The sequence below is a fragment of the Pteropus vampyrus genome, unplaced genomic scaffold (assembly GCF_000151845.1).
Source record: "Pteropus vampyrus isolate Shadow unplaced genomic scaffold, Pvam_2.0 Scaffold74, whole genome shotgun sequence".
Lineage (NCBI taxonomy): Eukaryota > Metazoa > Chordata > Mammalia > Chiroptera > Pteropodidae > Pteropus > Pteropus vampyrus.
Genome location: NW_011888855.1, coordinates 3,699,281 through 3,713,708, shown reverse-complemented (window position 1 = coordinate 3,713,708; position 14,428 = coordinate 3,699,281). Strand labels below are relative to the sequence as shown.

Sequence of the window (14,428 nt, the reverse complement as noted above, 5' to 3'; positions counted from 1 at the left end):
TCTGAACATAGTGCTAGTACTCCAAGGGATGTATATAGATGAAAAAAATAGTTTCTGACCTCAGATTATTTACTTAGTACCAGAGAAGATAGGGCCAGTATATAAGTATGTTAGAGTGCATAAAAAAATAAACACCTGAAGAAGACACTAATAATTTAATGCGTCAGGGGAAAGAACTTAAATCAATTGATGATATTTATCCTTCAGGGTGAAAGAACCATTTCTATTTTATTTTTCAATTCTGTCCTCTCAGTGCATAATGTAGTGTGCTCAGTAAATATTTGTCAAATTACTTGGGTAGAAAATCCCATTTGGGTCCTTCTAATGCTCTCTCTGTTCTCTTATCTTTCGTTATGTCTATTCTGTTACTCAGTCTCTTTTCTTCCTCCATCTGTACTCTTTAACACACACAGGATTCTTTGGTGTTCTCTCTGAAAACCTAGCATTCTTCCAGTAATTATGCAGTATGTGGCATTTCATAAAACCCAGACTTGGCCACTTAATGCTTATATATCCTAAGACAAGATATTTAATCTAATAGAGCCTCAGTTTCTTTACCTAATAGTGAAGGTGATACTAATGTTTATACACCAGAGTTATACTCTGTGGTATTTTGTATAATTAGGCACTCTGTGCCTTGTATGTTTTTGTCATCATTACTATTCTTTATGTATGTATGTGTATGTTATATACACCGTATAAATGTATAAAATTGAGGCCTTTTATCTTCATATATGTATATTTTAACATATACATATATATTTTACATATATACACATATATATACATATGTACTATATATATAGTTTTGATAAGCTTTTTAACAAAAAACTTATTAATTTCTCTACTATATAATCAAAACACTAAAATTTGCATTTTTATATATGTACTTATATATATTTTTATATACACTATACATATAAAAGTATGTGTGTCTGTGTATATATATACACACTATGTACATGATATATTTATATACATATGTAAATATGTATGGTATTTACTGTTTTGAATTCTGCTTTTGTCGCTTAAGAGTTGATGTAAGAGAATTTCTCACTTTATTAACATACTTTGTAAACATTATTTTTAGTGTTTATTGATTTTTTTCTGGCTTTGTCATACTGTTAGTTTTTCTCACCATTTTCCCCAGTTTTGTTGATATATAATTGACATATAACATTGTATTAGTTTTAGGTGTACAACATAATGATTCATTATATGTATGTATTGCAAAGTGATTACTACAGTAAGTTTAGTTAATGCCTCATATAGTTTCAGATTTTTTTCTTGTAATGTGAACTTTTAAGATTTACCTCACATAGTTACAGATTTTTTACCTCACATAGTTAGATTTTTTTCTTGTAATGTGAACTTTTAATTTTTTGATATTATTTTTAATTTTTTGATATTATTTTCCATGGAGGCCGTACCGATTTACATTCCCATCAACAGTTCATAAAGGTTTTCTTTTCTCCACACTCAACACTTGTTACCTCTTGTCTTTTTGATAACCATTCTAACAGATGTGAGGTGATTCTTCATGATTAGTAATGTTGAGCACCTTTTCATGTACCTGTTGGCCATTTGTATGTCTTCTTTAGAAAAATGCCTGTTCAGTTCCTTTACTCATTTTTTAATTGATTTTTTTTTTTTTTTTTTTTGTTTTTTTTGGTTTTTTTTTTTTTTTTTTTTTGTCTATTGAGTTGTATGAGTTTCTTATATATTTTTGGATATTAACCACTTATCAGATATATGGTTTACAAATATTTTCTCCCATTCTGTATGCTGCCTTTTCATTTTGCTGATGGTTTCCTTGGCTGTGCAGACGCCTTTTAGTTTAGTTTGCTTTTACCTTTGCTTTTGGTGACAAATCCAAAAAATCATGGCCAAGACGAATGTTAAAGGAGCTTAATACCTATGTTTTTTTCTAGGAGTTTTATGGTTTCAGGTCTTATGTTCAAGTCTTTAATCTAGTTTGACTTGATTTTTCTGTGTATGGTGTAAGATAGGGGTCCAGTTTCATTCCTTTGCATGTGGCTATCCAGTTTTCTCAAACCATTTATTGAAGAGATTATCCTTTCTCCATTGTATATTCTTGGCTCCTTTATTATAAATTAATTGAAGATGTATGCGTGGGTTTATTTCTGAGTTCTCTATTGCTCAACTTCTAAAAAAAGTTTTCTTCCTTTTACCATTATAAATGACACTGATATTGTTGCTATGTTTTATGAATTGAAGATTTATTCTTTAGGCTAGATTCCCGGAAATGAAGTTACTGTCCAGTTTTTAAGGTTAGGGCTATTTTCATGTTCTTGATGCATGTTGGTTAATTTCTTCTCCAAAAGGCAGTGCCAGTTTGAACAGAAGTTTGAACAGAAGTTTGCAATGTTCCTAAGACCTGTTCCCTCTGCAACATGTGTCTTTCCAGGCTTTTTGTTTGCCATTCTCTTCTTCCCCACTTCTCAGTATCATTTTTCACAAGTTTAATTAACATCTATCTATTTCTTTCTCTGAATCTTCTCATGATATATCCTCTTAGAGAATTATCCATATTCCTCTCACATTTATCACCATCAATCCTATACATACTTCATTGTTACAACACTATGTCCCTTCCACTGCGAAACTCTCAGTTACACAGAACCCAGTGTTGTCCTTTTCTGCTACCCCTGCACTTGATTCCTATTTCATGTTACAGATGTCTTTTTATAGCCAGGTGTATTTATTTTTATCTCTCTCACAAAACTGTGAGTGCCACTATTTTTATTTCCTTAGCTTCTAGCAAAAAGCTGTATCCAAGATGATTGTTCATTAACTGGGCAAAAGGCTATCCTATAAGGGTGCCAAACCTGGGTGTATCCAGGAACAAACTTACATCCTTAGCTATGAAATTGTAGTAACAGTAAAAGCTAGAAAGGAAAAAGACTATTGTGTTCAAGTATTTCAAATTATAGTTTTTATCTCAGTCTTATAACTGCTAATATTACTATATAGCCAGTGTTGAAAAAATTTTTACCTTTTCAAATACAGAAAGTTGTTGAAGTATTGAGCATTGTAAAGATCATCATCTCTTTCTGGTAGTGGTACTGTGTACTTCTCATTGTTGGTCTTTGTGTGTAAATCAGGGGAAGCCAAGGGTACAGCTCTGTGCCTATGGTCTTTTTATCAGTATATGTGAGTTAAAAATATTTTTCACTAATCATAGATTTTCTAATTATAAAAATATCATTTAGGTAAATGCTTGTGGTAGAAATTCAAGGAATATAAAGATATATAAAGCAAAACAAAGAAATTCTTCATATTCTTAATAGTCCATACTTCACAGAGATCTTCATAACAAATAGATCTATTTGAGTATTTTCCTTCCTTTTTCTACACATTTTCGTTTAGATATCGATCTGAATTTTTAAAAATGTAACGAGTGTGGCACGTGTGTGTTGTGTGTGAGAGTGAGTGTGTTGACTTTTTTTTAACCATATTAGTACCTATTGATTTGTCTCCTTTGTAACTGCTGTGTTCATACCCTGGATATACATCTTGGGATAACTGAAAAACCTAGTGCACATAGCCAGCGAGGTACTTCATGTAATCAAAGAATAATCCCTGAGGTACTCAAGCAAATCAGTGCTTGGATAGTTAGCACAGAACCTTACCATTGACTTATTCATGTGAGCTCCTGTCCTATCTTTTTAAAAATGTTTTGCTCTTTCAAGGTGAAAAACATTTTTTCCCCATTGCCTGGCGCCATAGTTACTCAGAAAATTTGTTGAATGAATGAATAATCAAAAGACCAGTGAAAGTTAAGTTCTAGTAATGAATGTCTACCAATGATAATTTTATATGCTATCTTAGGGTATTTGTTATTTTGTTAATTAACTATCCCATCCTCCACTGTCAAGGATTCTTTGGCAGTGCCTTTTAGAATTTAATATTCTTTTATTTTGTTTGTGTTTAGGATCTCTTCATTGCCTCATTCCATTATCATTATTTGTGAAAACTTCATTTAATTATCATAAAATGAATTCTTTTCTTTTCAGCATCCAGTATTGGATGAACCAATAGCAGAAGCTGTCTGTATTATAGCAGATATGGATAAATGGACTGTTCAAGTGGCCAGTAGCCAGAGACGAGTGACAGATAATAAACTGGGAAAGGAAGTATTGGTTTCCAGTCTTGTTTCCAATCTGCTTCATTCCACTCTTCAGCTTTATAAACATAACTTGTCTCCAAATTTTGTAAGTATGTGTGAGGCTTGAATTACTTTGAGCACTCTGATAGGTGACTAAACTTTATTTAGTATGTGCCTACATTGAATACCACTGTTAGCTTCATCATTGTTTTCTTGTAAGAAGGTGTTATGGACTGAATTGTTGTGTACCTCTAAATCCATATATTGAAGCCCGAACCTACAGCACTTGTATTTGGAGATGGGCCTTTAGGGGGTACTAAGGGTTAGATTAGGTCATGAAGGCCCCCAGGGTGGGATTAGTGGCATTATAAGAGGAGGAAGAGATTTCACTCTCTCCATCATGTGAGGATACAGGGAGAAGTTATTTATCCGATAGCCAGGAAGAGACTTCTCACTAGAACCTTACAATATTGGCACCCTGATTTCAGACTTCCAGCCTCCAGAGCTGTGAGAAAATAATTTTCTGTTATTTAAGTCATTGAGTCTGTGGTGTTTTGTTATGGCAGCCCAAGCAGACTAGGACAGAGGGGGATGTGTACATGTTTGTATACTATATTCTGTGATTTCAGCAGCTGGAATTTGGTACCTAACTAGTATCATGTAAGATATGTACTTGCAATGTCCCCAGGTTTTTTTGTAAAATGCCAGTTCATTCTAGACCCTCATTATCATGTCAGGACTTTGAATGATTCTTCTTCATGATACTGGTAATCTCTTACCAAAGATCCTATTTCCAACGTTGAAATTTCTTTTTCTTCCTAGGAGAACTATACTGTAGAATAGTTAAAAACTTCTGTTGATTAACATGATAAAAGTCATATATGACAAATCCACAGCTAACATTACTCAGTGGTGAAAGACTGAACATTTTACTCCTAAAATGAGGGTAAAGACATGGATGCTTACTTTTACCACTTCTATTCAACATAATGTTGGAAAGTCCTAGCCAGAGTCCTAGCAGTTAGACAAGAAAAAGAAATAAAAGCCATCCGAATTGGAAAGGAAGAAGTAAAATTATCCTTTTTTGCAGATGACATGTTCTTATATGTAAAAAACTTGGGTTCCACAAAAAGACCAATAGACCTCATACACGATACAGCAGAGTTGCAAAATATAAAATCAACAGGAAAAGTAGTTGTATTTCTATACAGTAGCAGTGAACAGTCTGAAAAGAAAATGGAGAAAGCATTCACAATATCCAAAGAATAAGTTACTTAGAAGTGAATTTAACCAAAGAGGAAAAAGACTTATACACTGAAAACTATAAAACACTACTGAAAGAAATTAAAGACATAAATAAATAGACATCTTGTGTTCATGAATTAGAAGATTTAGTATTATGAAGATGACAGCACTATTAAGGGATCTGCCGATTCAGTACAATCCCTATCCAAAATCCCAGTGACTTTTATTTTGAAGAAATGGACCCATCCTAAAATGTATATGGTATCTCAAGGGACCCTGAGGAACCAAAACAATTTTGAAGAAGAACAACTAAGTAGGAAAACTCACATCTCCTGATTTCAAAACTTCTTGCGAAGTGACAGTAATCAAAACAGTGTGGTACTGGCATAAGGACAGACATATGGACCAATAGAATAAAATAGAAAGCCCCAAAATAAAGCCTCACATATATAGTCAACTGGTTTTCAGAAAGGGAGCCCTTTAAAAAGACAAAGGAGTCTTTTCCACAAATCATACTGAGAAAACTGTATATCCCCATGCAAAAGAATAAAGTTGAACCCTTACCTTATACCATATACAAAATGAACGCAAACCTAAATCTAAAACGAACCTAAACTTAGGTGCTGAAACTATAAAACTCTTTGAAGAAAACATAGGGGATAATCTTCATGACATTGGATTTAGCAGTGATTTCTTTGATTGGACACCAAAAGTACAGGCAACAAAAGTACAAAATAAATAAATTGGACTTCATCAAATTAAAAACTTTGTGTATCAAGGACACTCTCAACAGAGTAAGAAGACAACCCACAGAACAAGAGGAAGTATTTGCAATCATATATTGAAGAGAGATTGATTTCCAGAAAATGTAGGGAACTACAGCTCAACAACAACAAAGGAACAACTAACTCAATTAAGAAATGGTCAAAGGACTTGAATAGACATTTCTTTAAAGAAGACATACAAATGGCCACTAGGTACATGAAAAGATGCTCAGCATCATTAGTCATGAGGAAAATGAAAATCCAAACCTTAGTAAGATACCACTTCACACCCATAAAGATGGCTATGATTAAAAAAAACAATTATTGGCCAAGATGTGGAGAAATTACAACCTTTGTGCATTACTGGTCGGAATGGTATATAGCTGCTGTGGAAAACAGTTTTGTAGTTTCTCAAGAAATTCAACATTGCATTGTCGTGATCCAGAAAGTCTGCTTCTAGGTTTATATGCCAAACAGTTGAAAACAGGGACTCAAACGATAGTACCATAATGTTCACAGCAGTATTATTCACAGAAGCCAAAAGTTAGAAGAAAACTCGTGTCCATCAACAAGTGAATGGATAAGCAAAATGTGGTATAATACATAGAATAGAATATTTCAGTCATAAAAAGGAATGAAAATCTGATATGTTCTGCGACATGGTGAACCATGAAAACATTATGCTAAGTGAAATAAGCGAAACACAAAAAGACAAATATTATGTGATTCCTCATACCTGTTGCAGGTATGAGTTACCTGGAACAGGTAAATGTGTAGAGACGTATAGTAGATAGAGGTTACTAGAGGTTGGGAGAGAGGGAATGAAGAGTTACTGTACAAAGGGTACATCCAGAACAGGTAAATTTGTAGAGATAACACAGTACATAGAGGTCACTAGGGGTGGGGGTGAATGAAGAGTTACTGTACAATGGGTACAGAGGTTTCTTTTGGAATAATGAAAAAAAAATCCGGAAATGGATATCAATGATGGCTGCACAATATTGTAAATGTAATTAATGCCACTGAATTATATACTTAAAAATGGATAATATGGTAAATTATATTATATATAGGATTTTTATTTTTTATACATATATGTATATAAATATTTTGTTCTTCACTTAAAGTATTTTTAGCCTAAGTGAGCATTATAGAAAAAGCATACACTACAAAACAATAAGTCCACAAAGCAATGCATTCAGTTGTGTTTTTCTAGTAAGAAGATTGATTTTTATTAGGAGCTTTAATAGCTAATTTTCATTGGAAAGGAATATTCTGTAAAAATTTAATATGTTAACACCTCATGGTTTTTCCTCAAGCATTTATAGTATAAATTCACATAAAAAATCACCTGTTTTAGTAAATTGAGCAAGTTAATTGACAATAAATGAAAAGTGTTTTAGGTTTGAATGTTCTAGCTTAAAAACATCTCTCTCTTCTAGTAAGGACTACAGAAAGGACTGCAAACGTTTTTTCCTTTTATTCTCTACAGGAGAATGTAGGCTATCCTATGTACGTACATCCGAAATATATTAATTTATAAGAGTTATTTTATCAAATTTGAAATAACATTTTTTAAAGTTCTAGAAATATGGATAGTGGTGATAGTTACACAACATTTTGAGTGTACTTAAGGCCTCTTGATTGTACACTAAAAATGGTTAAATGGTAAATTTTCTATTGTATATAATGCCACTTAGAAAAAACAAAACTGTAAAATCAAAATCTTTATGAGCTAGAAAAAGGATTATACTCCTTTAGTAAAAATTACATGCTTTAAAAATATGCTCAAAATTTTAGTTTATATTGGAATAACTAAATAGAATTGCCAAAAACATAATGCTTTGGAAATTGCCATCACTTAGAATTAGAAACCATTTTCTGACCTGGTTCTTGTTTCCCCCAACCCCCACCTGCAGTGTGTAATGCACCTTGAAGACCGATTGCAGGAGCTGTACTTCAAGAGCAAAATGCTGTCCGAGTACCTGAGGGGACAGATGCGTGTTCATGTCAAGGAGCTGGGAGTGGTTCTGGGGTACGCTCATGGTTTCTGTTCTGGCTTTGCTTTCACAGTGCACTGTCTTTAAGCAAGAGATAATCCTCAGAATTGCCTTCTTTCATTTTAAGTGTCTTTTCCTGTTAGAAGCTGGACACTTTTACTATTTCGGTTGCTCTATCCATATAAAAATAAGATTCCTGTCCTCCACTGATCTGAAAGGCATTGTCCCCTCTGCCATTGCAGTAAATGGAGAATATAGTCAGATGTAGGTGTTTTCCTACATCCATGACTTTACCTTTGGGTTTCAGATGCTTTCTTTAAAACAAATCTTTGGTTCTGGTTTTTACTGAAAAATTTCCAACTTTTGTTATCTTTTCAGTTCCCTTACCTTTTTCCTTTTGGCCAAGGTGGCCTAGTTCCTTGACTGCTGAGGTAAAGTGACTTTACAGGTAGCAGGCATTGCCTATAGGACTCATGTCCTGGGTACTGAGAGCCTGACTAAGATTTTCTTTTTTTTAATTTCAGGATTGAATCCAGTGATCTTCCTCTTCTGGCTGCTGTGGCAAGCACTCACTCTCCGTATGTTGCTCAGATACTCCTTTAACATAAAGGTTGTTTGGAAAGTTAAGTAGAAACCAAGGAAGCATACACAACATGCATTTATAACATTTTTTTTTTCCTGTTAGATTTCTATCTGAATGAGTCAGTTATCTGGGTAATCCTGCATTGTAGTATATATCGTGTGATTATTGAATGGCTTTTCCTTTTGACTGGACTCTTTGGTGGTGGTAGATTTTTAACCAAGTCAAACTAAAACAGCATAAACAATTTTGGGAGAAAGCATCGAAAAAGCCAAAACGTAACTTAGTAATTTCTACAAAATGAATAACGTCGAGGAATTTTATATGATCACTACAATGTTGCCTCAACTCAGAAATAGCAACAGCTGTCTGATGATTAAATGTCTCAGAAATAGTCATTTCAGTAGTTTTAATTCTTTATTTCTAAGGTACTTAGGTCTATAAAACCTTGATTATTTCTTGTTTTGTCAATTCACAATAGCTAATTTCTGGGTATTTCTCTGGGTATTTCTGAGTTTCAAAGTATTCTAAACAGCCTGGTAATTATAACAAACTCAGAATAATGAGTGTAAATCTGTGTTATCTACCCAAGTGTACATATGTATTTAGTTTTTAAAAAAACAGAGGTAGAAACACAAGATTGGTAAACACGCCTTTTTAAATATATATATATATATATACATATATATTTTCAACTAGTATTAATTGTATATAATGTTGAAATGTTACTTTCTGGTGATTTTTCAGTTTCACACACCCTAAAATATAAGTAAAGCCAATCTTTTTTTAAGGCTGAGGAATGTAGATTTCCAAAATAAGAATTAACTACTTTATACCATTTGTTTTGTTTATAAGTATAAGCTAATTTTTATAAGTGTTAATATTTACATATTTTCATCTAATTTAATAAATTAAAATTAGGATTAAAAATTGCATCAAAGCATTGGCAAAAATAATACTATTTTCTTCAAAAGTGCTCAGGTAGCCAGCCAAGAAGACCCTTTCGGTATCAGCCCTTCTTGAACTCAGTGGAACTAAATATTTGTTTCACTGCTTCATAATATTCAGTTTACACTAACAGAACTCATTAACTCTTAAAATTATTCTCTTTTGTCAAATTGCCCATGTCTTCCAAAAGCTAATTATTTTAAAAGATTTTCACTTTTCAATTGTTACTGTTTTTGTATATGCTGTAGAGTATTGCTTGTGAGAAAGGCTAATATGGAACCAAATTCTTGTAAGTAATGTAAATAGATGGGTAGATAAGGTTTTCAATATGCTCTACTACCTCAGTTTACTTGAATACTACATTATAGTTTATTCTTTACTTATCTGGTCTAAGATACTTTTAATGCTAGAAGTGAAGTTGGTTTCTGCTTTCATGGACTTTTTTTTTTTTTTTCATCACAATTAATCGATTAGCTTTAAAAAAGAAAACCACTTGCTTATTCTGTTAGTAAATATATTTCCTGTATAATACATCCATTCTTGCTGTTTAAATTTTCAGAAATTAAGGAAGATTTCTGTGATCTGTTTAAGTCTTTAACCTTGAATTTATAGCATTGAGTCACATTTTGCCTTGCTCTCTATGTATTCAAGAAATTTCCAACTAGACTAAGAAGAAATAATTGTTTTAATGGACTGTAAACCTGAATTGGTGTGCCTGCAATCAGATTGGCCCCTACATCCTATCAGTTGGTCCCGGTCAGTATGTAAGTCTCCCATGGATGACTTGCTGCCAAAGAGTATGTATGGATATATTTTCTTTGGCTTAGTATTCTTATTCCATTTATTAATGAATTTCTTCTCTATTCTGTTGTTGGAATTCTATGAATCAATCTCTTTGGCAGAATTCAGAATATAGAAAAGTTCATGTGTGGGCCATTGTACATTATTTTTTATCATAGTTCAGAATGTATAGCAGGTCGATGTCTGTTTTTGTGTGTTTTCTTTTTAAATTAATTACCAAGCTGTTCATAGTCCTATCTGTTTGAAATTTCTAATAAATTATCATATAGGAAATCTAGTCTTCAAAAAATGGATGGCTCGTGCTACTGTTATTCTTAAAACTAAGCTTTGCTTGGAAGGAAAAGGCCTATAATTTCTTATAGAATCATCAATCTTTAAAGGATTCCTGAGTTTTATAATTACTTGCCCCTACATAACTTCTACTACCTTCATCATAGTCATTCTTTCCTTACACAAAGCCCAAGGAATGAGCTGCTGCTGCTTTAAAGTGTGGTCATTATGATGAATGTGAAAAGAGTTTTGGCCTATTCGAAATAATTTTTTCAACTTCTTATGGTACAGATATACATGTGTTATATATTTTTGAAAATCTGTTTGTTGCAATAGGAAATGAAAAAGGGATCTTTTAGATTATAAATTTAAAACTAATTTTTCCTTGTGTATAAACTAATTGGTTTGATTTTAAATATTCCTGGCTTTTATTAATATGTCTTAATTTTGAGTTTGAAAATGTTAAGTGCAATAAACATCCCAGCATAGATTTAATTTTGTTGCAGTTGGCATACACTGGGGATGATCACTTAAAAAAAAAAAACAAAACAGATTTTACACAATGCCTATTTCTGGTAGATGTCTTATGAGATTGTTTTGCTTTCTCTAAGTTATTTAGATGGTGGGATATGTAAAATGTACATACTGTTTCTTGTTCTGTATACATTTCTCAAATGTACACCTGTATTATAATAACCTCCCAGTTCTAGGGGAAATTTGTGCAATAAATACACATGTCAATTTGATGGATGTCGGTCTTTCTTTCATGTGTTAATAAGGTACCTGTAGCATGGACTCTGATGTAAGCTCACCTGGATTCTTTTCCCAAATTTGACATTTCTAGGCATGTTACCTGGTTTATAATGTCCTTTTCTAATCCTAAATGTCTGTATTGATAATTTAGTAGAATCTACTTTAAGAGTCTGTTGTGAGAATCAAGTGAAGTAATGAACGTCAAGAATTTATCTTAATGCATGGAACACCCCAAGTGCTCATTAATTTTTGGCTGCTACTGTTACTAGCCTTTTCTCTATAGCCTCCACCTATTGTGGGGAGAATTTAACATATATTCTTATGAATGAAAATGTAACAATAAAATACTGGTATATTCTTACATTTGACTTAATCTTTATGATGAGAAATTGAAAATTTCTTTAAATGCTTTTATACGAACTGAAAATCAATTATTTAAAACCTAAAAAGAGCCCTCTAAACCTGTTATGAACATTGTACGCAATACAAATTACTACTATTGACTTTATAATTAAAAAATTGGCCAGTTGGTTTGAATTCTAATCCTGGTTTGTTCACTGATTTACATGTGACTGAGCAAATCTGTCCTTTTCATCTACATTGTGGGGAAACCAGCTCTTCCATCTTTTCTTAGTGCCTGCTCTGCAGCAGCGATTCAGCCCTGGGTAGGCTGTTGGAAGCTGCTTTACTCAGGCTAGGTTGATTTGGGCAGAGTTATGCCAGGAGGCAGGACTAGACCAGGGGCTTTTTGTAGGATCTATTTTCATATCATTTTACATGTATCGCTCTCATATTTGACCAAAGAGAATATGTGCACTGTTTTAAAGCAGAGAGAAAGTATCAAGTATTTGGGAAGCATCCATCAGATATTTTAGAGGTTTATAATTGGTACCTATGTTTATATGTGCTGTTCTCTTATAAATTTAGAGAGTCCTTGCAAAATTTCTGAGAAGCATAGAGGAATGATTTTGCTGATGAGAAACTGAGATACAGAAAATTTAATCTGAAGTAAAAGTCTTTACTATCTGGGTCTCTCAGGCCAGAATGGTTTCCAACTAGTATGTGGTGACAGATGTAAAAGTATCCTAGATTTCTTCATTTATCTTTGCCAGTGTGGAAGGTAGGGGTGGAATGCAAGTGGGAACAAACCCTAGTTGAAAGTACAGTGGGGGCTTAAGAATTATAACTGAGTGGGAAAGACTTAGGCAGATAGAAAAAGGAGAGGTTGGAGAACATAGTGCTTCCTATCTTTGCTTTGTAGTGCAGACTGTGGAGGTAGCCATGTTTGCTCTAGATTTAAGATTTGAAATTTCCCTAAAGAAAATAAAATATAAGCAGTCCAAAAGAGATTTTTAAAGAATATATGAAATTCCCACCCGTTATTTGTGAGGAGAACTTTGATAAGGCTTTTGGTTTTCATCAGATTGCAGATTAGCTCATGCCTGGGTTAAGGCTTGTCTGATTAGACCTCCTGTAGAGAAACCTGTGTTTACTCTAAGGAGAGTATTAAGTTGAAGAGGCTTGAGCTTCCTTCCTTTCCATTTGACTATTTTAACAAGAACACTCCAAAAGCATGTGTTTATATTCACCTCACTGCTCAAATTAAGATTATTGATAAAGGCAGTGTTACCTAAATTGTTTCAAGAGGAACAATGTTGTTGAAATGTTGTGTAAATATAAGGAAGATACTGTTACTTCCTCAAAAAACTTGTGATGTCATTTGTATCCCACATTTGGTCCAGCACTCACAAGTCAATATCCTTCCCTATGGTACAGGGACTGGAATTAAAATGGGTCAGATGAATCCAGAACCTGAGTTATTTTAAAGTAGTTTTCATACCTGATTGCATATTAGAAGTACCCAGTTAGCTTTTGAAAAATAATTCCTAGACCCCCACCCTCAGAGATTGATTCATCGATAGTAACTGACCTGGATTTGTTCCAGCAGGTGCTCTTATTTTTCCACTAGTAGTAACTCAATCTCCCGAAATAGTCCACATCTCAACTCCTTACTTTATTACTGGTGCTCTTAAAACCTGTGCTCTTTACCTGCATGTTTTTGTTGTTTTGCTGTTATTCTGGAAGAATGGCTGTGTGATTGTGAGCGTTCAGTTTTGCATAAGACAATAGTTGCTTAGCCAGACATCTTTCTTTGCCATTGGAGAAAAATCAAATGCCTATCTTTCTAACAGTAAAATTCCCTCTTAATTACTTAGTCCTTAGTTCCTTTTGTTCAGCAAATATTGTGTGAGCACTTGTTATGTGCTAGGCACAGGTCTGGGTGTGAGGGATACGCTAGTAAAAAACAAACTCCTTTATGTTCTCATGGAGTTTACGTATTTCCCACTGGTGGAGGAAATAGGCAGAAAATATGAAAAATAAGGAGTTAAGCCATTTTTTTAAAAAAAGATTAAACCATGTTTTTGCTAGAATTTAATTATTTGCATTCAGAACCATTATATTTTCCTTCCAGATACAAGTTAATGCTGGTGAACCCTATCTTGGAGGTTCCCTTTCCTCTGAAAATAGCTGTTAGAGCTTTCACTGTCTCCTCATTTTTTTTCAGCATACTAGAGCATAATATGAAATGGTAAAGGACAAGATAGATTTTGAAAATGTGCTTAAATTTAGATATGTATATTTACTGTGGATATTTATATATTGTTTTTACTGTTGCTGTCTTATGAAAAAGCCCAATTAAGTTATTTTTATGTACTTAATTCATCTTGTGAAATATTATATACAAAAAAGTGAATAAATATACACTAATGTAACCATCACTTAGGTCAAGGAATAAATTATTTTTAGCAACCCAGAAGCCCCCTCCTCCATGTGCTCTATCCTGATCATAAATCTCTTCTCGATTTTGTAACTATCATCTTGTGTTTCTTGAGCATCATTTCCTTGCTTTCTCCTTTATAATTTTACCTCTGTATGC

The 14,428-nt window shown here is 33.2% G+C and overlaps 1 protein-coding gene across 3 annotated transcripts in view; it reads left to right on the top strand.

The window, feature by feature from the left end:
• Positions 1–11,487, top strand: part of FNIP1 (folliculin interacting protein 1) — a 104,062-nt gene extending 92,575 nt beyond the window's left edge. For all 3 annotated transcript variants that reach the window (XM_011362265.2, XM_011362266.2, XM_011362267.2), the window contains 3 exons: positions 4,038–4,235; positions 8,058–8,173; positions 8,663–11,487. In XM_011362265.2, the coding sequence (XP_011360567.1) occupies positions 4,038–4,235; positions 8,058–8,173; positions 8,663–8,741 (393 nt within the window). In that variant the 3' untranslated portion in view covers positions 8,742–11,487. The remainder of the gene's footprint in view (positions 1–4,037; positions 4,236–8,057; positions 8,174–8,662) is intronic.
• The last annotated feature ends 2,941 nt before the right edge of the window (positions 11,488–14,428 follow it).